The 20785-nt window shown below is 40.7% G+C and overlaps 1 protein-coding gene across 11 annotated transcripts in view; it reads left to right on the plus strand.

Annotated features, from left to right (window-relative positions):
• The window catches only part of FAM81A (family with sequence similarity 81 member A), a 125401-nt gene that overhangs the window by 95226 nt on the left and 9390 nt on the right, over positions 1 to 20785 (plus strand). For all 11 annotated transcript variants that reach the window (XM_050796845.1, XM_050796853.1, XM_050796846.1 and 8 more), the window contains 3 exons: positions 12543 to 12672; positions 14508 to 14614; positions 20517 to 20652. In XM_050796845.1, the coding sequence (XP_050652802.1) occupies positions 12543 to 12672; positions 14508 to 14614; positions 20517 to 20652 (373 nt within the window). The remainder of the gene's footprint in view (positions 1 to 12542; positions 12673 to 14507; positions 14615 to 20516; positions 20653 to 20785) is intronic.

A 20785-nucleotide genomic window follows, 5' to 3' on the forward strand; every position in this document is an offset into this window, starting at 1 on the left:
TATATTAGTCTTTTGCCTGGAATGCTGATGAGACTTGATTGTTGAAATGAATTCATGTGAAATAAAAATTCTTTGGAAAAGCTTCTTGTCTTTCTTGTAGTGATTATGAATTATATTGGAGAGCTATGAACATTTTAAGTGGTATTCTTAAGTTACTAGATTGCTATATTATTTCATATTTAATTTTATAGTTTTTATGGGTCCATTGGTGATGTAATTAGTAGCAAAAGGGCCTTGATTTTTTTCGCTGTAAATCCAGCTCAGAAGGGCAAAGGTAAGTTCTCTATGGAGGTGAGATACACATTTAGCTCACGTGGCATACCATGTTCTAAACAGGACTTGATCAGACCTGAAGGCCCGATAGATGGCCCCCTTTCTCTCTCTCTCCTCTCTCTCTCTCTCTCTCCGTCTCTGAACAGCTTTAGTGAGAGCTAATTCAGGTACTATATAAGTCAACTACTTAAAGCACACAATTCAATGGTTTTTAGTATATTCACATAGTCGTGTAGTCATCATCACAATTGATTTCAGAACATTTTTATCATCCAAAAGGAAACCCCATACCCGTTAGCCGTCACTCCCCATTTTTCCCCAGCCTCCCCAGTTCCCCAGTCCATGGCAGGCCTACATTCTCTCTCTAATGGATTTGCCTCTTCTGAGCATTTCAAGTGAATGTGTTCCCTTGAGACTGGCTTCTGACACTTAGAATCATGTTTTCTGGGTTCATCCGTGTTGTAGCATGTATCAGTACTACATTCCTCCTTATGGCTGCCTAGTACCTCATTGTGTACTGCATTTAAAAAACCCATTCATCAGTTGAAAGTTTGGGTTGTTTCCACTTTTGACTATTTTAAATAATGCTGCTGTGAACATTTGTCTATTTGTTTTTGTGTGCTCATAGGTTTTCATTTCCCTTGGATATGTACCTAGAATGAAAATGCTGAGTGACATGATAACTCTATATTTAACTTTTGAGGAACAGTGCAGCTAGACTGTTTGCGGAAATGGCCGCCATTTTACATTGCCCCCAGCAGTGTCTGAGAGCTCCGATTTCTTCACATCCTCACTAACAGTTGTTTCCTATCTTTTTGATTATAGCCATCCCAGTGGGTTTGAAGGGGTATCTCATTGTGGTTTTGATTGCATCCCCCTGAAGACTAATGGTGTTGAACATCGTTTAATGTGCTTACTGGTCATTGCCGTATCTTCTTTAGGGAAGTATTCAGATTCCTTGCCCATTTTTAAATTGGGTAATTGTCTTTTTATTATTGAGCTGTAAGAGTTTAAAAATTATATATTCTAGATATAATTCCCTTATCAGATATCTGATTTGAAACATTACTGTCCCATTCTAAGGGATGTCTTTTCATTCTCTTGTGTCTTTTGAAACTTAAAAATTTTTAATCTTTTCTTCAGTTGCTAGTGTTTGGGGTGTCATAGTTAAGAAACTGTTGCATAATCCAGGTTACAAATATGCGTATATTTTCTTTTTTAAGTTTTAAAGTTTCTGCTCTTACATTTAGGCCTTTGATCGATTTTTAGTTAATTTTTTTGTGTATGGTATAAGGTAGGGTTCCACATTTATTATTTTCCTTGTAGATATCTATTTATACCAGCAAAATATGTTGAAAAGTCTATTCTTTCCCCATCAAATTGTCTTGGCACCCTAGTTGAAAATCACTTGGCGGCTGTGAGCAGTGGCCACGTCTGTAATCCCAGCGCATTGGGAGGCCGAGGCGGACAGATCAGGAGGTCAGGAGTTCAAGACCAGCCTGACCAATATGGTGAAACCCCCGTCTCTACTAAAAATACAAAAATTAGCCAGGTATGGCGGCCTGCACTTGTAGTCTCAGCTACTCAGGAGGCTGAAGCAGGAGAATCGCTTGAACCTGGGAGGCAGGGGTTGCAGTGAGTCAAGATCTCGCCACCGCATGCCAGCCTGGGCAACAGAGCAAGACTCTATCTCAGAAAGAAAGGAAGGAAGGAAGGAGAGAGAGAGGAGAGAGAGAAAGAGAGAAAGAGAGAAAGAAAGAAAGAAAGAAAGAGAAAGAAAGAAAGAAAGAAAGAGAAAGAAAGAAAGAGAAAGAAAGAAAGAAAATAAATCACTTGGCAATAGGTGTATAAATTTGTTTGTGGACTCTCAATTCTATTGCATTGATTCCCGATTCTTTTCTTATGCTGGTGCCACACTGTCTTGATTACTATAGCTTTGTGGTAAATTTCAAAATTGAGAAGTGTGAGTCCTCCAACTTCATCCAGTTTTTTCAAGATGGTGTTAGCTGTTTTAGGTCCATTGTATTTTCTTATGAAATTTAGGATCAGTCCAGGTGCAGTGGCTTATGTTTATAATCCCAGCACTTTGGGAGGCCAAGGCAGGTGAATCACCTGAGGTCAGGAATTTGAGACCAGCCTGGCCAACATGGTGAAATCCCATCTCTACTAAAAAGACAAAAATTAGCTGGGTGTAGTAGCGCACACTTGTAATCTCCGCTCCTGGAGAGGCTGAGGCAGGAGAATCGCTTGAACCTAGAGGTTGCAGTGAGCCAAGATCATGCCACTGCACTCCAGCCTGGGTGACAGAGCAAAACTTTGTATCAAATTTAAAAAAAGAAGAAGAAGAAGAAATTTAGGATCAGGCTGGACATGGTGGCTCACGCCTGTAATCCCAGCACTTTGGGATGCCGAGGTGGGCAGATCACGAGATAAGGAGTTTGAGACCAGCCTGGCCAATATGGTGAAACCTCTCTCTACTAAAAATACAAAAATTAAGCCAGGTGTGGTAGCGGCCACCTGTAATCACAGCTACTAGGGAGGCTGAGGCAGGATAATCTCTTGAACCTGAGAGACAGAGGTTGCGGTGAGCCGAGGTCCCGCCACTGCACTCCAGCCTGGGCAACAGAGAGAGACTCTGTCTCAAAAAAAAAAAAAAAAAAATTAGGATCAGTTTGTCAGTTTCTGCAAAGAAACCAGTTGGAATATTGATAGGGACTGTGTTGAATCTGTAGATCTGTTTGGGGAATATTGCCATTTAAAAATATTGAGTCTTTCAGTGGGTTCAGTGTCTCATGGCTGTAATCCCAGGGATTTGGGAGGCCAAGGTAGGAGGATTGCTTGAGGCCAGGAGTTTGAGAACAGCTTTGGCAACATAGCAAAACTCTATATCTATGAAAAAATGAATATGTTAGTTGGGCATGGTGGCACATGCCTGTAGTTGCAGGGACCTATGATCACATCACTGCACTTCAACCAGGGTGACAGAGAGAGCAAGACCTTGTCTCGAAAAAAAACAAAAAACAAGCCTTTCTTTAAAAAAATTTTTTTTAGAAACATCATCTTCCTCTGTCGCCCACACTGGAGTGCAGTGGCGTGATCACAACTCCCTGCAGCTTGAACTCCTGTGCTCAAGCAATCCTCCCACCTCAGCTTCCTGAATAGCTGGGACTACAGGCATGTGCCACCACATCTCACTAATTTTTTTCATTTTTTGTAGAGACAGGGTCTCTCCCAGGCTGGTCTTGAACTCCTGGTTTCAAGTAATCTTCTCACCTTGGCCTCCCAAAGTGTTGGGATTACAGGTGTTAGTCACCATGGCTGGCCCCAAAATTAAGTATTTGGATCCAGGAATGTGGGTGTCTTTCCATTTATTTTGGTCATCTTTAATATGTTTCAACAATATTTTGGAGTTTTAAAAGTATAAGTTTCATACTTCTTTAAATTTATTCCTAAGTATTTTATTCTTTTTTGATGCTACTGTAAATAGCAAATCTTTTTGTTTTTTTATTGCCACTGTAGACAAGTACAGTAGATTTTGTGTGTTGGTCTTGTATCCTGCAACCTTCCTGAACTCATTAATTACTTCTAATAATTTCTAGTGGATTTTTAAAAAAGATTTTCTACATGCAAGATCATGCCATCTGCAAATAGAGTTTTACTTTCTACTTTCCAATCTGGATTTCATTTCATTTTCTTGCCTAATTGCCCTGACTAGAACCTCCAGTATGATGTTGAATAAATGTGGTGAGAGCAGATACCCTTGTCTTATTTTTGATTTTAGGTGAAAGTATCCATACTCTCATTATTCAGTAGAATGTTAGGTGTGGATTTTTTTTTCCCCTTTGGAGACAGAGTCTTTCTCTGTCACCTGGAGTGAAGTGGTGCGATCTTGGCTCACTGCAACCTCCGCCCCCCAGGTTCAAGTGATTCTCCTGCCTCAGTCTTCCGAGTAGCTGGGATTACAGGTGCCTGCCACCACGCCCAGCTAGTTTTTGTATTTCTATCAGAGATGGGGTTTCGCCATATTGGCCAGGCTGGTCTTGAACTCCTGACCTCAAGTGATCCACCTGCCTCTGCCTCCCAAAGTGTTAGGATTACAGGCATGAGCCACCGCGCCCAGCCCAAGTGTGGATTTTCTTGTGTATGTTCTTTACTAGGTTGAGAAAGATTTTCTTTTCCTAGTTTCCTAGTTTGTTGACTGTTTTTATCATGAAGGGTATTGGATTTTGTCCAATGCTTTTTCTTCACCTGTTGAGATGATCGTGTGGGGTTTGTCCTTTTTTCAGCTGATAAGGTTTATTACACATTAATTGCTTTCCTGATGTTAATGCAAACTTGCATTCTTGAAATAAATCTCACTTGATCATGATATATAATCCTTTTTGTATATTGCAGGATCAGTTTGCTAGCATCTGTTGAAATGACACCATCTGTTGTCATTTTGTTACCCCCAATACAGCTTTGCTCCATCCACCTCCTTTGTGCTATTATCAAATATGTTAAATTTGTAATGTAATGTACATTGTTCTATGTATGTAACAATACAATTGTATGCATATTATTTTAAACAATTGCTTTTTAAATCAATTATGACAGGAAAGAAAATATTCATTTATATTGCTCTTTATAATTACATAATTACCTTTACCCATGCTCCGTGTTTTTTCATGAGAATTCAAATTACTATCTGGGGCACTTGTTTTTAGCCTGACAGACTTTGGTATTTCTTCTAGGGTGGGTCTTCTAACAATGAATTCTCTCATTTTTTGTTTTTCTGGGATGTCTTTATTTTGCCTTATTTTTTTGAAAAGTAATTTTGCTGGATGTAAGATTCCTGGTTGACAGTTTATTTTCTTTTAGCATCCACCGCCTTGTGGTCTCAATTATTTCTGATGAAAAATTAGCTATTAATATTATTCTAGTTCCCTTTATGTGAGGAATTGTTTTTTCTTGCTGCTTTCAAATATTTCTCTTTGTCTATGTCTTTTTCTTTTTCTTTTTTTGAGACATATTCACCCTGTCACCCACGCTGGAGTGCAGTGGCATGATCTCAGCTCATTGCAACCTCTGCCTCCCAGGTTCAAGTGGGTCTCATGCCTCAGCCCCCTGAGTAGCCGGGATTACAGGCGTGCACCACCACACCTGGCTAATTTATGTATTTTTGGTCGAGACGGGGTTTCACCATGTTGGCCAGGCTGGTCTCAAACTCCTGGCCTCAAGTGATCTGGCTGCCTCAGCCTCCCAAAGTGCTGAGATTACAGGCATGAGCCACCGTGCCCGGCCATGATGTGTCTGGTATGGATCTTTTGGTATTTGCCCTACCTGGAGTTTGTTGAACTACTTGTTTGTATCAATTAATGTTTTTCATAACATTTTGGAAATGTTTTTCATAACATTTCAGCCATTATTTTTTGAATATTTTTTATGCTCTTTCTTTTCTCTTCTCTTTCTCTCTCTTTCCTTTGAGTTGGAGTGTTACTCTTCACCCAAGCTAGAGTGAAGTGGCAAGATAATGGCTCATTGTAACCTCAAACTACTGGGCTCAAGTGATCCCCCCACTTCAGTCTCCTGAGTAGCTGGGACTATAGGCATGCATCACCATGCCCAGCTAAGTATTTTTATTTTTATTTTTAGAGACAGGGTCTCACTATGTTGCACTGGCTGGTCTCAAAGTCCTGGCCTCAAGCAGTTCTCCTGCCTCAGCCTCCCAAGTTGCTGCGATTGCAGGTGTAAGCCACCATGCCTCGTGTCTTCTCTCCTATTATTCTCATTATGCATATGTTGGTGCATTTAATGGTGCCTTATTTTTTTTTTTGGAGACTCTCTTCATTTTTTTTTTTCTTTTTTTAGTCGCTGTTCATCAGACTGCATAATCTCTATCCACCTATTTTCAAGTTTGCCAGTCTTTGTTCTACCTATTCACATTTTCTGTTGAGCCCCTCTGTCGATTTTTTATTCCAGTGTTTCCATTAGGTTCTCCTTCTTTTTCTTTTATAACTTCTATAGCTTTATTAATATTTTATATTTGAAGAAACATTGTTATTATACATTCCTTTACTTTTTAAAGTGTGGTTTCAGTCATCCTATGCTTGCTCATTCTATATTTACATTAGCTATTTGAAGTTTTCTTTTTTAAAATCTGACATCTGGGTCCTCTTACAGGCAGTTGGTTTGCCTGTTCTTTTCCCCCTGAGTGTAGTTCACATTTTCCTGGCCATTTTAGATAATATATTGTAGCAACTCTGGATACAAGCCCCCTAAGCTTGTTTTTGAGGTTGTTTGCATGTTTATTTGTTTAGCGACTTGAATGGACTCTTTTAGTGATGTCTGTTTACCCTGCAATATGAAGCCTCTGATGTCACTTCCTCAGTACAGTTTGGGAAACGGGCGCAATCATTTGCAATGACAGTGGTTTTGGAAGGGCTCTCTTTCACTGGTATTTCCCTGATATTTTATTAGGCTGTCTTCCTCTGTTGATTTCACACCCAAATCTTAGGCTCCACTAATTACTAGAATATTGCTCTACTATTTTTGACAATACCCTGGGACATAAAGTGTCCTATAGTTTTATGGTACTATAATTAAATAACTGCCAGCTATAAAGGGCTTAATGATACATATATACAATAATTATGTATGTATACAAAAATTACAATAATATGGAAAATGAGCGACCAGACTGATGTTTTAAATGTCATTGTGTTTGGTATGCTACGCCAGTATGTCATATGCAGACGGAGAAGTTCTGCATCAGCGTGTGGCCCAAGTCATACCCGTTAGATGTTTGGGACTCTCTAGATGGACTTCTGACCACCAGTGATTAGGAAAGCCTAGCAATAGAGTCACTCTGCCACCTGATGGCCACAACCTGAAATTGTACCTAGGAGATAACAGCTGTCCAAAGACCCAAAAAGGGAAAATTTGGAATGAGTACATTATTGTTCATCATGATGTAAAACATTAAGGATGAGTAGGAAAACTGGTTAGATTCATTGCAAATTCTTGTTTAACTAAAGCTGCTGAGCGATACACACAGCTATATTAAAGCCCTGAGACTGTCTTTTATGAGTTCTTTTTAAGACAGGAATGATGTCTTTGATTTAATGCTAGATGAAATAGCAATATTGCTTTCCTCCTTTTATCTTAAATATATTTTTATTTTGAAATAATTTTAAATTTATAAAAAATTACAAAATTCACCAATTGTTAACAATATGTCATTTACTGTATTATTCTTTCATGTATGGAATTTTTTTCTGAAACATTTGAGAGTAAGAACATTATTTTAAATATAAGAAAACCAGAATTGACTTCACTGTGTGTGTGTTTTTTGAGACAGAGTCTTGCTCTTTCACCGAGGCTGGAGTGCAATGGCGCGATCTCAGCTCACTGCAACCTCTGCCTCCTGGGTTCAAGCGATTCTCCTGCTTCAGCCTCCTGAGTAGCTGGGATTACAGGCACCTGCCACCACGCCCAGCTAATTTTTGTATTTTTTATTTTTTAGTAGAGACAGGTACACCCAGTAGTAGTACACTCAGGTAATTTTTGTATTTTTAGTAGAGACGGGTTTTTACCGTGTAGGCCAGGCTGGTCTCGAATTCCTGACCCCAGGTGATCTACCCACCTCGCCTTCCAAAGTGCTGGGATTACAGGTGTGAGCCACCATGCCCAGCCGTGTTTTCTGATGGGAGTCTTTGGTATCCTACCTTGTGCTCTTCTCTGTGTCCCCTACCCAGCCTGCTGCTTTATTTACAAAAGTACACAAGGGATGGGTAATGGTAGGAAAGAATCAGAAACGCAATTAAATATACAAAATAAAAATGAAGCCTGGCCAGGAGTGGTGGCAGCACTTTGGGAGGCTGAGGTGGGTGGATTACCGGAGGTCAGGAGATCGAGACCACCCTGGACAACATGGTGAGAACCCCGTCTCTACTAAAAATACAAAAATTACCTGGGTGTGGTAGTGGGCACCTATAATCCCAGCCACTCAGGAGGCTGAGGCAGGATAGTTGCTTGAGCCCGGGAGGTTGCAGTGAGCTGAGATCGCGCCACTGCACTCCAGCCTGGGTAACAGAGTGAGACTCTGTCAACAACAACAACAACAAAAGCCTTCCCATCTCTTGGCTCTGTTTTACTCCTTAGAGGTAACTAATGTTAACAGTCTGTTGTCTGTCCTTTCAGACTTTTCTCATAAGTAATAATAAGATAATAGTTTATCATTACAATGATATAATGGTTTGTAGTCTAATAAGTTACTTAATAGTGTGATTTTAACTTTACAAAGTATTATATGTACTATTCTGCAACATAAGTTTTTCCACATAACAATATATGTGGACACTCTTCCAGTATGCACATAGATCTAGCATACTTTTTGATTTGATATAGAGTATTCTGCTACATCTATGTACTATAATTCAATGTATTTAGCCACTTTTTTTTTTTTTTTTTGAGACAGAGTCTCACTCTGTCACTCAGGCTGAAGTGCAATGGTGCAATCTCGGCTCACTGCAACCTCTGCCTCCCAGGCTTAAGCGATTCTTGTGCCTCAGCCTCCTGAGTAGCTGGGATTACATGCGTGCACCACCACACCCAGCTAATTTTTGTATTTTTAGTAGAGATGGGGTTTTGCCATGTTGGCCAAACTGGTCTCAAACTGCTGACCTCAAGTGATCCACCTGCCTCAGCCTCCTGAAGTGCCGGATTACAGGTGTGAGCCACCGTGCCCAGCCCAAGCCACTGTTGTATTAATAGAAATTTATGTTATAGTACTTTTGTTTCCAAGTGAGACACAGCAGTGAAGCCAAATGATAGCTAGTGAAGTCTTCAGAATAATTTTGAGACCTTTTCAAACTACATTTTAAAACACAGTCTGTCCCTCAAACAGCTTTGTAAAGGTGAAACTGGTCTGATGTAGTGATACCTGATCATGTTTATCTGGAAAGCTTATGTTTGGACTGGAAAATAATGTCTTTTAAAAAACTATAATATTTTTTATTTCATAGTATTTTAAAAACCTCAGCTTTCCCCAAATATGATTTAAATAATATTTTGCTAAAAAATTATGAACTCAAAATAAAAAATCAGGGTCTATATTTGGCATTATTTTTAATGGTCATTTATGACATGGGAATGATTTGTGAGGATTAATGAAATAACATATGTCAAGTATCTAGTACAGTACCTAGTACATAGTAAATATTTCCTTATATTCATTCATTCACAAATATTTATTAAGCCTCTACCATATGCAAGGCAGTATGCTAGGTACTAGGGTTTTAGTGACGAAAATGGCATATATAATGTCTCCTTGCATGCAGTTTACATTCTAGAACAGTTGTTGCAAAGTGAGTCTATAAGAATGTTGGAATAATTGAGCTGGTAGCTTACTATCTTTAGAGTCAATAATAAATTAAATTTACCACAATTTTATCCATTTACTCACCATTGTTTCTTGCACCCTACTCCTTCTTTGTGGATGCTCTTTTCTCCTTACTGAAGTATATTCATTAGTAACTTTCTCAGTATTGGCTTGTGGGTGATACATTTCTTAATCTTTGCATGTTAGAAACAGTCTTTATTTTGTACTTATTCTTGGATGAGAGGTTATTTACCCTCAATACTTACAAGATATTTCTCCATTATCTTCTGATATCTATTGTCTCCTATATCTATTGTGGGCTGTCAGTCTTATTTTCAGTTTTTGGTAGTTTTTGGTAGGTTACTTCTCTTTAGTCTGTAGCTTTTAAGGTTTTATATTTATCATTGGTTATCTGAATTTCCCCATGCTTTATTTATTTTTACTTATCCCAGTTTGTATTCATTGAACATCTTAAAATTCATGCCTTTCTTCAGTTTTAGAAAATTGTTGGCATTCACACCTCAAATATTGCTTCGCTGCCATTGTCTCTATTTCCTTCTATTGGAACTCCTCCTTGACTCATGTTAGCATCCCTCTATTTGACTTTCATGTTTCTTAACTATTTTTTCATGTTTTTGATCTCTGTCCACTACATTCTGAGTGAGTTCCTTGCTACTATCATTGAATCCACTGATTCTATCTTCAATTATGTCCAGTCTAGAATTATTAAGACAAGGGCCAGGCAAGGTGGCACACATCTCTAATCCCAGCACTTTGGGAGGCTGAGGCAGGTGGATCACCTGAGGTCAGGAGTTCGAGACCAGCCTGGCCAACATGGTAAAACCCCGTGTTTACTAAAAATACAAAAATTAGCCAGGTGTGGTAACGTGTACCTGTAATCCCAGCTACTCAGGAGGCTGAAGCAGGAGAATGGCTTGAACCCAGGAGGCAGAGGTTGCAGTAAGCCGAGATCACACCACTGTACTCCAGACTGGGCCACAGAGTTAAACTCTGACTCAAAAAAAAAAAAAAAAAAGTCACAGAAAGGAGTCATTGATCATCTTAGCTGCCTATAGCATGGGAGTAAGTGATTTGCTGGATGGCGTGTGCCTGAAAGTGGATATACACCTCACATCTGCAGTTCACCCCTGTGTCTGCCCACTACTGACAGGAGAGAATAAAGGGTTCTTCTCTTCTACCTTCTGAGTCTTGTATAAATGCCTCTCACTGTCAGAATCTAACTCAGAAGCCTTCTGGCAAGGACGTCTGGAAAGTATAGTTTGGGGCTTCAGTCCCTACAATACAAAGAGCATTTACAAGGAGCAAAAATGTTTTGTCACTTAAGAATGATCCATGTATATAAACTCTTTTCCTTGTCACTAATCCTCCAGTTTTTTTCCTTAGTCTCTAACCCTTAGCCACTTTCCTTGAATGTCTGGCCATCTCTTATTCCAGGCAAAATGAATCTCCCAATATATTGTATGAAATTCTGCCTTCCTGACAGTCTTTAGGGCGACTCCTGAGTAGACCTGTAAGCATCAGCGGTCTTATTCCAGAAGGTGTCAGCATACTGGGTGTGACCATCTGTAGCCAGGCCTGACTTTCTCCCTCAGTCCACCTGGTCATCAAAACATCAAGAACTCTTCTAGAAGCCACAGGTTATTTTTTTTTTTTTTTTTTTTTTTTTTGCGTGTGTCGTCATTTTATCTTTTTGTATACACAGGGTCTTGCTGTGTTACCCAGGCTGGCTTTGAACTCCTGGGCTTAAGCAATTCTCCTGCCTCAACCTCAGCCTCCCAAGCAGCAGGAGGGAGAAGATGAAGTCATAGGCATGGTATTCATGATGGATTGCTCCGATTGCAGACTCACCTAATGTCCCACTCTTAGGCATTCTGTGTCTACTAGAGCCCAGGAACCAGCCAGCAGCTTCTCCTCAACAGAGAAATGTTGTCTCAGAACAGAGCATTACTTAGCTCTAAACTCTTTTTTTTTTTTTTTTTGAGACGGAGTCTCGCTCTGTCGCCCAGGCGGGAGTGCAGTGGCCGGATCTCAGCTCACTGCAAGCTCCGCCTCCCGGGTTCCCGCCATTCTCCTGCCTCAGCCTCCCGAGTAGCTGGGACTATAGGCGCCGCCACCTCGCCCGGCTAGTTTTTTGTATTTTTTAGTAGAGACGGGGTTTCACCGTGTTAGCCAGGATGGTCTCGATCTCCTGACCTCGTGATCCGCCCGTCTCGGCCTCCCAAAGTGCTGGGATTACAGGCTTGAGCCACCGCGCCCGGCCTGCTCTAAACTCTTATAGGTCCATTTGTGACTCTCCTGTTAGGACTTCACAGAAGCCCCACACAGCTCATCTGCCACACATACTTTGAGTACCACTGGATCTGCCAAGTTGCAAGGCCCACAGGACAGCAGCTTTTACTACAGCTTGAACTGGCTGCAAAGCCTTCCCCTGCTCTAGACCCCACTCATACTATACAGCCTTACAAGTGATTTGGTCAAAGTTTAGAAGTAGTATTTTCCAACATGGTAGAAGTTGCCTCCTAAATCCAAGGAGGCCCCCAACTTTGAAAGGCAGGGGTGGTATTGAAGAGTGACAGACCACATCCGGCACACTAGCTATGCTCTTTGTATTGTCCTCTTGCTGCACATACAGTGTTGTACTCATGATCGTTGTAAAGACTTTATTTCTTTGGTGGTTGCATCTCTAGCCTTATTAAGCAACATCCCTGTGGTTTAGCTTAAAAACCGTAATGAGGCCAGTTCTCTGAATTCATTCGAGCCTCTGTTCAAAAGAATGATTGATAGTGCAATTTCTTTGAGTGGGTTTTGCATTTCAGAGTGTGTAAGGAAGCGTTTGCGCATGTTTTTAAACTTTAATAAGAATCAGCTTTGTTCTTTGTCTGGACAGATGTGATGCCAGCATAGCCAGACTTTCTGCAGAGCACAAAACGACCTATGAGGGGCTCCAGCACTTGAACAAAGAACAGCAGGCTGCCAAACTTATCCTGGAAACGAAAATCAAAGACGCAGAGGGACAGGTACGACCTGTTTCAGGTAGCTTTTAGAAGCGAGTAATTTGTTCTTAGCTAAGAATAACATGGTGTTGATTATTTGTCACAGGAGAAACCAGCTGGGGCACCTAGCATGGGTTTATGCCAATCATAAGCATCTTTTCTTTGCTTCTTCCGTTCCTATTTCACTAGAGTGGCCCTTCATGTGTCTGGCAACCAAACCACCAACATTGTTTGGTATAGTCCTAATTCTTCCCCCCACCACCACATTCCTAGAACAACTAATATATTCCAGAAATTATAAATGACACCTTGAAAGTTATTTCTTTCACAAGTAAGTGATCAAGCATTCCTTTACATGCCACTCGTCCCAATTTTTGATTCAGGAAATAATGTATTCCCTGGGACTCACTGTATGTGCTCCCTCATCACATAGTCTGTATGTGGGACAAAATTAGGCAAAGCTAGAGCGAAGGCAGGCTAATGAATATGAGAGTATTTGACCTCACACATCACAGATTAATTTCACAAAGCAAAACTTTTGGTATTTCAGTTTGTTTTTTGGCCACTTAAAAGTTTCCGTTTGCCATCGTAGGGCCTGTCTTCTAGGATTTTTTCAACAGTATCTGCCTTATTTGCTACTGTTCGTTTAAAGAGACTATTCCAGTAAAACAGGTGCATCTGGTTAACTTATCGGATTAAATACATTTAAACCTTAATTATCTCTAATAAGAATATAAAGCTACTTATGTGAAAAATACAGATATTATAAAACTATGAAAAAGAATAAAAAGACAATCCAATAATAATTTCTTTTTTGAAGAATGAGTGAGGATGGAATTATTATACCAGAGAAGAGATGCTAAGGAAATCATAAGCTTTTTTATAACCGAGCCAAGTAAAATATGTACAGATATCCATCAAAAGAGACCTGCTTTCTCTTTCTTCTGGATCTGACAAATACCATGAATCTTTAAGTAAGGAACATGGAACATTCTAATTTTTTTTTTTTTTTTGAGACGGAGTCTCGCTCTGTCACCCAGGCTGGAGTGCAGTGGCTGGATCTCAGCTCACTGCAAGCTCCACCTCCCGGGTTTACGTCATTCTCCTGCCTCAGCCTCCCGAGTAGCTGGGACTACAGGCGCCCGCCACCTCGCCCGGCTAGTTTTTTGTATTTTTTAGTAGAGACGGGGTTTCACCGTGTTAGCCAGGATAGTCTCGATCTCCTGACCCCGTGATCCGCCCATCTCGGCCTCCCAAAGTGCTGGGATTACAGGCTTGAGCCACCGCGCCTGGCCATGAACATTCTAATTTTTGCTGAAAAGACAGAAATTTCACACAGGACTAGCTTTTGTTAAATTCCAGTATTACAAGGGACATGGGTAGGTGGTGTGAGAAAGGAACAGGAGGGAGATAGTCTATAAGTTATATTGACTGGTGACCTGACTTGTTATGGAAGTAAATCTGAGACCTTGATGGAGTTTGTAAGCAATAAAAATTCTATTTTCTATGACTAGCCATTACACTGATGGTAGAAATTCCAAAGTAAGGTTGACTGTATTTCATGACAACTGGTAGAAGTTGTGGTCTTGGGCGGGAACTGGGCTTGCTCATCAGAGAACTATATGTAAAATTAAGTGTTCAGTGCATGATGAATATTTTGGCAGTGCTACTGGTCTTGATTTTCAATGGGTATATTAGGAAGAAAATGGAGGTGGGAAGATGAGGTAGACTCATAAATGAATTTATCAAATTAGATCGAATCTTAATGCCATTGACTAGAATATGGCTTACTAAATGTTTTCTGAAGTTGCATCCGAAGACGTTAGATGTGATATTTATAAGCAAGGTTTCTTTTCCAGATTTCTCAGCTTTTGAACAGAGTGGACTTGTCAATATCAGAGCAGAGCACCAAACTGAAGATGTCCCACAGAGACAGTAACCACCAGCTTCAGCTTTTGGACACTAAGTAAGCAATCAATTTATTTAAAAAAAAACTTAAAGTTCTGTATGAGTTTATGCATTACTACAATCTTTGTCCTCTTGGTTTTTATTTATTGCACAAATTGAAAACAATAATGGAAGTTAAAAAGAAAAGTTTCCATGTAGCATGTTGCCACTTTTCCTTCATAATTATTGTTTTTTATGTTTGGATAATTATCCACCTATTCATTCAACAAGTATGTATTGCATATTCATTGTTGGCCTAGGGGCTGAGGACCTGGTAATGAACACAAACCAGACTCTGTTCTTATCCTTATGGAGTTTAGGGAGCTGATGACTATTCATCAATGATGTAAATGAGCATCTACTATATTATTACTAATGGTGGTAAGTATGTTAAAGGTTTGGTTCGTGGTTGTGATAGGCTGAATAATGGTCCTCTAAATATCTTCGTGTCCTAATCCCTGGAAGTTGTGAATATATTGCCTTATACGGCAAAAGGGGACTTTGCAGATGTGATTAAGTTATGGATTTTAAAATGGGTTTTCTCTGATAAGCCTGATGTGATCACTAGAGTCCTTATAAGAGGGAGGCAATAGGAGTCAAGAGAGAAGGCCATGCGATAATGGAAGCGAGACTGGAGTGATGCACTTTGAGGACAGGGCAAAGGGTTCCAAGCCGAGCAACACAGGAGGCCACTAGAAATTGCAAAAGGCAAGGAAACAATTCTCCCCTCAGAGCCTCCAGAAGAACCCGCCCTACAGACACCTGACTTCATGCCAATGAAACCTATTTTAGCCCTTCAGTTTCCAGAACTGCAAGAGAATTAATCTGTATTGTTTTCTGGCACCAGGTTTGTGGTAATTAGTTAGAGCAGCCACAGGAAACTAATTCAGCGGTGCTGTGAGAGTGAGTGAGAGGCCTGGTTGTGGGGCCTTCCTGAGGAAGGGATGCTGGAGATGAGAGCTGGAGAATGAATGGAGCTTTGCTATGTAAAGAGTAGGATGAGAATATACGAGGTTGAACAGCCCGTCGTGGGCGGAATGTGGCATGCAAGAAACTGAAAGATGACGAGGGTGACTGGAACAGGGAGTGAGGGTGAAGCAGTGGGGCATGAGGCTGCAGGGGAGGCAGGCCAGCTCACAGGGGTCTTTTGTGACAGCAATAGACACAAATAGAAGAAGATAGAGTGAGAAGGCCCAACCTATGCCTAATCAGAATCCTATGAGAGATAATAGAGGGAATAGGGGAGAAGCAGTATCAAAAGAGAGAATGGCAGACAAGCATACAGAATTGATGAAAGAGAAATCTCAAACTTAGAAAACCAAATACAGCGTGGGTGCAGTGGCTCATGCCTATAATCTCAGCACTCTGGGAGGCCGAGGCGGATGGATCACCTGAGGGCAGGAGTTTCAGAACAACCTGGCTAACATGGTGAAACCCTGTCTCTACTAAAAATACAAAAATTAGCCAGGTGTGGTGGCGCGGGCCTGTAATCCCAGCTACTCCGGAGGCTGAGACGTGAGAATTGCTTGAGCCCAGGGGGCAGAGGTTGCAGCAGTGAGCTGAGATCGCACCACTGCACTCCAGCCTGGGCAATAGAACAAGACTGTCTCAAAAAAAAAAAAAAAAATAATAATAATAATAAAGAAAAAGAAAGCCAAATACATTCCAGTAGAATAAGTAAAAAGCCAAGTCTAGATATATCAGTTTGGTGCTCTAAAACTACAGAACACCAAATACAGAAAGGTCTTAAAACAGAGAGAGAAATTAGACCAACGCTGATTCCTCAGCCATATTAATGGTGAGAAGGTGGTCTGGTACTTTCAGATACTGAGAGGCTGATTGATTGTCAGCCAGTGGGAAAATAAAGATCTTTCAGACAAATAAGAACTCAAAGTTAGCTGGGTGTGGTGGTGCATGCCTATAGTCCCAGCTGCTCAGGAGACTGAGGCAAGAGAATTGTTTGAGTCCAGGAGGTTGAGGCTGCAGTGAGCTATGATTGAGCCACTGCACTCCAGCCAAGGTGACAGAATGAGACTCTGTCTCAAAAAACAAAACAAAAACAACAACAACAACAACAACAAACAACTCAAAGTGTACTAACTACACTAATGGAATTTTAAAAAGACAGCCTTCATGGCTGGATGTAATGGTAATCCCAGCACTTTGGAAGGCTGAGGCAGGCAGATCACCTGAGGTCAGGAGTTCAAGACCAGCATGGCCAACATGGTGAAACCCTGTCTCTACTAAAAATATAGAAGATTAGCCGGGCGTGGTGGTGTGTGCCTGTAGTCCCAGCTACTAGGGAGGCTGAGGCAGGAGAATCACTTCAACCTGGGAGGTGGAGGTTACAGTAAGCCAAGATTGCACCACTGCACTCTAGCCTGGACAATACAGCAACACTCTGTCTAAAAAACAAATAAAATAAATAAATAAATAAATAAAAAGACAGCTTTCAGGGAAAGGGAAAAGAGACTGGGCACCATGTCTCACGCCTGTAATCCTAATACTTTGGGACGCCTAGGTGGGTGGATCACTTGAGGTAAGGAGTTCAAGACCAGCCTGGCCAGCATAGTGAAACCCTGTCTCTACTAAAAATACGAAAGTAGCTGGAAATCACCTGAACCCAGGAGGCAGAGGTTGCAGTGAGCCGAAATCATGCCACTGCACTCCAGCCTGGGCAACAGAGTGAGACTCCATCTCAAAAAAAAAAAAAAAAGAAAGAAAAAACAAGAAAAAGAAAAAAAAAAATACAAAAAGAAGGTCCAAAATATAAGAAGAAAGGATGAGCAAAGAATATGATGAACATTGGGCAAATCTAAACAAACGGTAATATTAAAGTTGAATTTGCAGAGGATCAAAACACAACTAAAATATAAGTCAATGACAACATCTAAATGAGGAGGAAGATTTCTGAAATTATTCTTAGGAATTTTTCAGAATCAAATTAGAGACATTGAATAACTTTAGACTTTGATAAATTAAATGTATATATTAAAATTTCTATTCTAAAAGAATAAAATTGAGTGTATTATTTCCAAATGTTAGAAAAGATCCAAAGGACACAAATTCACATCAGATATGTGAAAGTATTAGCAGGGGTGTGGAGAACCGGACCTCTTTATAGCACTCAGTAAAATGTGAAGTAGTACAACCACTCTAGAAAACAGTCTGGTGTTTTCTGGAAAAGTTGGACATGTTCAGACCCTAGAGAAACTCTTCCAAATGTGAACCAGGAGCTATGTATCAGTATTTTCATAACAGCATTATTATTATTTATTTATTTATTTTGAGACGGAGTCTCGCTCTGTTGCCAGGCTGGAGTGCAGTGTGCTCAGTCTCGGCTCACTGCAACCTCCAGCTCTCGGGTTCAACAATTCTCCTGCCTCAGCCTCCCGAGTAGCTGGGACTACAGGCACATGCCACCACGCCCAGCTAATTTTTGTATTTTTAGTAGAGATGGGGTTTCACCGTGTAAGCCAGGATTGTCTCAATCTCCTGACCTCATGATCTGCCCACCTCGGCCTCCCAAAGTGCTGGGATTACAGGCGTGAGCCACTGTGCCCGGCCCATAACAGCATTATTTTTAATAGCAAAGATGGATAAAAACAAACCAAAACAAATGTCCATTAACAGAAGACTGGATAAGCTGTGGTATATTCACAAAATTGAATATTATTCAACAATGAAAATGAGTTCACTACAGCTACAAATCAGCGTGAATGAATCTCACAAACATATGCTGGGTGAAAAAAGAAGTAGAAAACTCGTATTGTAGTACTGTTCCATTTATATAAAATTAAAAAAAATGCAATGCTGGCCAGGCAAGGGGGCTCATGCTTGTAATCCCAGCACTGTGGGAGCCCAAGGCAGGCAGATCACTTGTGGTCAGGAGACCAGCCTGGCCAACATGGTGAAACCCTGTCTCTAAAAAAACACAAAAATTAGCTGGGCGTGGTGGGGCGTGCCTGTAGTCCCAGCTATTCAAGAGCCTGAGGGAGGAGAGTCACTTGAACCTGAGAGGCAGAGGTTGCAGTGAGCCGAAATCACACCACTGTACTCTGTACTCCAGTCTGGGCGACAGAGCGAGACTCCGTCTCAAAAAAAAAAAAAAAAAAAAATGCAATGCTGAAAAATATGCTGTTTTAGGATCCAAACCAATAGAATAAAATGATAAAGGACAATAAGTTCCAGTAAATGGTTACTTCTTGAGTTGTGGGGTGATTGCAGAGTACACTGGGGTCTTCTAAGGTCCTGGCCATGTTCCATGTCTTAACCTAGTGGGGGTTCACGGTTGTGTACTTAGGGTACAGGCTAGCTTCCATGCTGGCTCTCACATAACAGTGCAGAGATCAGTGGTCCAGAGGAGGCAGGCAGCACTCACAACTCAGTGTGGTTTTTCCAAGGCTCCAGTCCTTGTCGCTTCCCAGTAACCTGGGACAGGGAGAGAGTCCAGGGCAGAAGCTTTGTTTTTGAAGATATGACTGGAAAGCCATGCTTATGACTTTTATGCATCCGGAGGCTCCACCTCACTGCAAGGGAGCCTGGGAAATGTGGTCTCTGGCTAGGCAGCTATGTACCCAGTTGACGTTTGAGGGCTTCTTAATAAGGAAGAAGAAGAGAACATATTGCAGGACAAGTGGTGGCTCTACTACAATGGGTGTTCATGTTATCATTATTTAAATCACTTGTCTACATCGCATACATTCTTCTGTATTTTATTACATATTATAATAAAAACTGGAAAGAAGTAATTAAGAGGGAGGTAGCATGTATGGACAGTTATAAGGAATTTGGGAAAGGAGAGGAATGGAAGGATGGGAGGGTTTTATTTTTTCTTTCAATTTTTCTTTTGATTTACATTAGGAAGTATCCATAGAGGGCAAGGGCAATTTGGGGAACTTTAGAGAGAAAGGGAGCCAGGTTCTAGTCCCAAGAGATAAAAGGGACTAGAAGGAAGTGCCTGGGGAAGAAGGGGACCTTAGAAGAGGACATGAGAGACACTGTGTCCTCTGAGCCAGGAGTGTCGTGGACCCTCGGAACTGCACGGGTCTGCAGCTAGCCCAGCTCTGTGCTGCTGTGTCACCTCAGTGCCTGTGCCACCCACTCCTCGTGAGTAGGAAGCACCATCAAATGGTTTATCTGTTGTATTCTCCTGCCTTGCCAGCTTCCCAAGTTAGTGCTAAGTGCAATTCTAAGAAAAGGTAAACTTGCAATTCTGATTGAGCCGAGTTTAATGCTGGCATATATACCAGAAATACGATAGTTGGAAATTGATGTTATATGATGTCATTAAAAAAATTGTTAGAACCAGAAATAGCATTTGACCCAGCAATCCCATTACTGGGCATATACCCAAAGGAATATACATCATTCAGTTATAAAGATACATGCATACATATGTTTATTACAGCACTATTCACAATAGTAAAGACATGGAATCAACCCAAATATCCATCAATGATAGACTGGATAAAGAAAATATGGTACTTATATACCATGGAATACTATGCAACCATAAAAAGGAATGAGATCATGTCCTTTGCAGGGACATGCATGGAGCTGGAAGCCATTATCCTCAGCAAAGTAACGCAGGAACAGAAAACCAAACACCGCATGTTCTTACTTGTAGGTGGGAGCTGAACAATGAGAACATGTGGACACAGAGAGGGGATCAACACATACTGGGGTTTGGGGGCATGGGTGGGGCAAGGGAGAGCATCAGGAAAAATAGCTAATAGACGCAGGGCTTAATACCTAGGTGATGGGTTGACAGATGCAGCAAACCACCATGGCACATGTTTATCTGTGTAACAAACCTGCATATCCTGCACATGTACCCTGGAACTTAAAACAAAAAAATAAAAATAAAAAAAACTGTTTTACATCTAACTTGCAATTTATTTTTATTTTTATTTTTTTAGATTTAAAGGTACAGTTGAGGAACTCAGTAACCAGATATTATCTGCACGGAGTTGGTTGCAACAGGAACAAGAACGGATAGAAAAAGAGCTTTTACAGAAAATTGATCAGCTTTCCTTGATTGTGAAGGAAAACAGTGTAGGTATTGATGTTTAGCAATAATTTAGTAAAGTTATTCAATGGGGGCCTACACTGTTTGAATGATAATACCTAGTAATTTATCACTGATTTATTTGGCACCACCTAAAGCTGTTCAATTGTTTCTTGTCTT

Source organism: Macaca thibetana, chromosome 7, assembly GCF_024542745.1.
Source record: "Macaca thibetana thibetana isolate TM-01 chromosome 7, ASM2454274v1, whole genome shotgun sequence".
NCBI classification, from domain to species: domain Eukaryota; kingdom Metazoa; phylum Chordata; class Mammalia; order Primates; family Cercopithecidae; genus Macaca; species Macaca thibetana.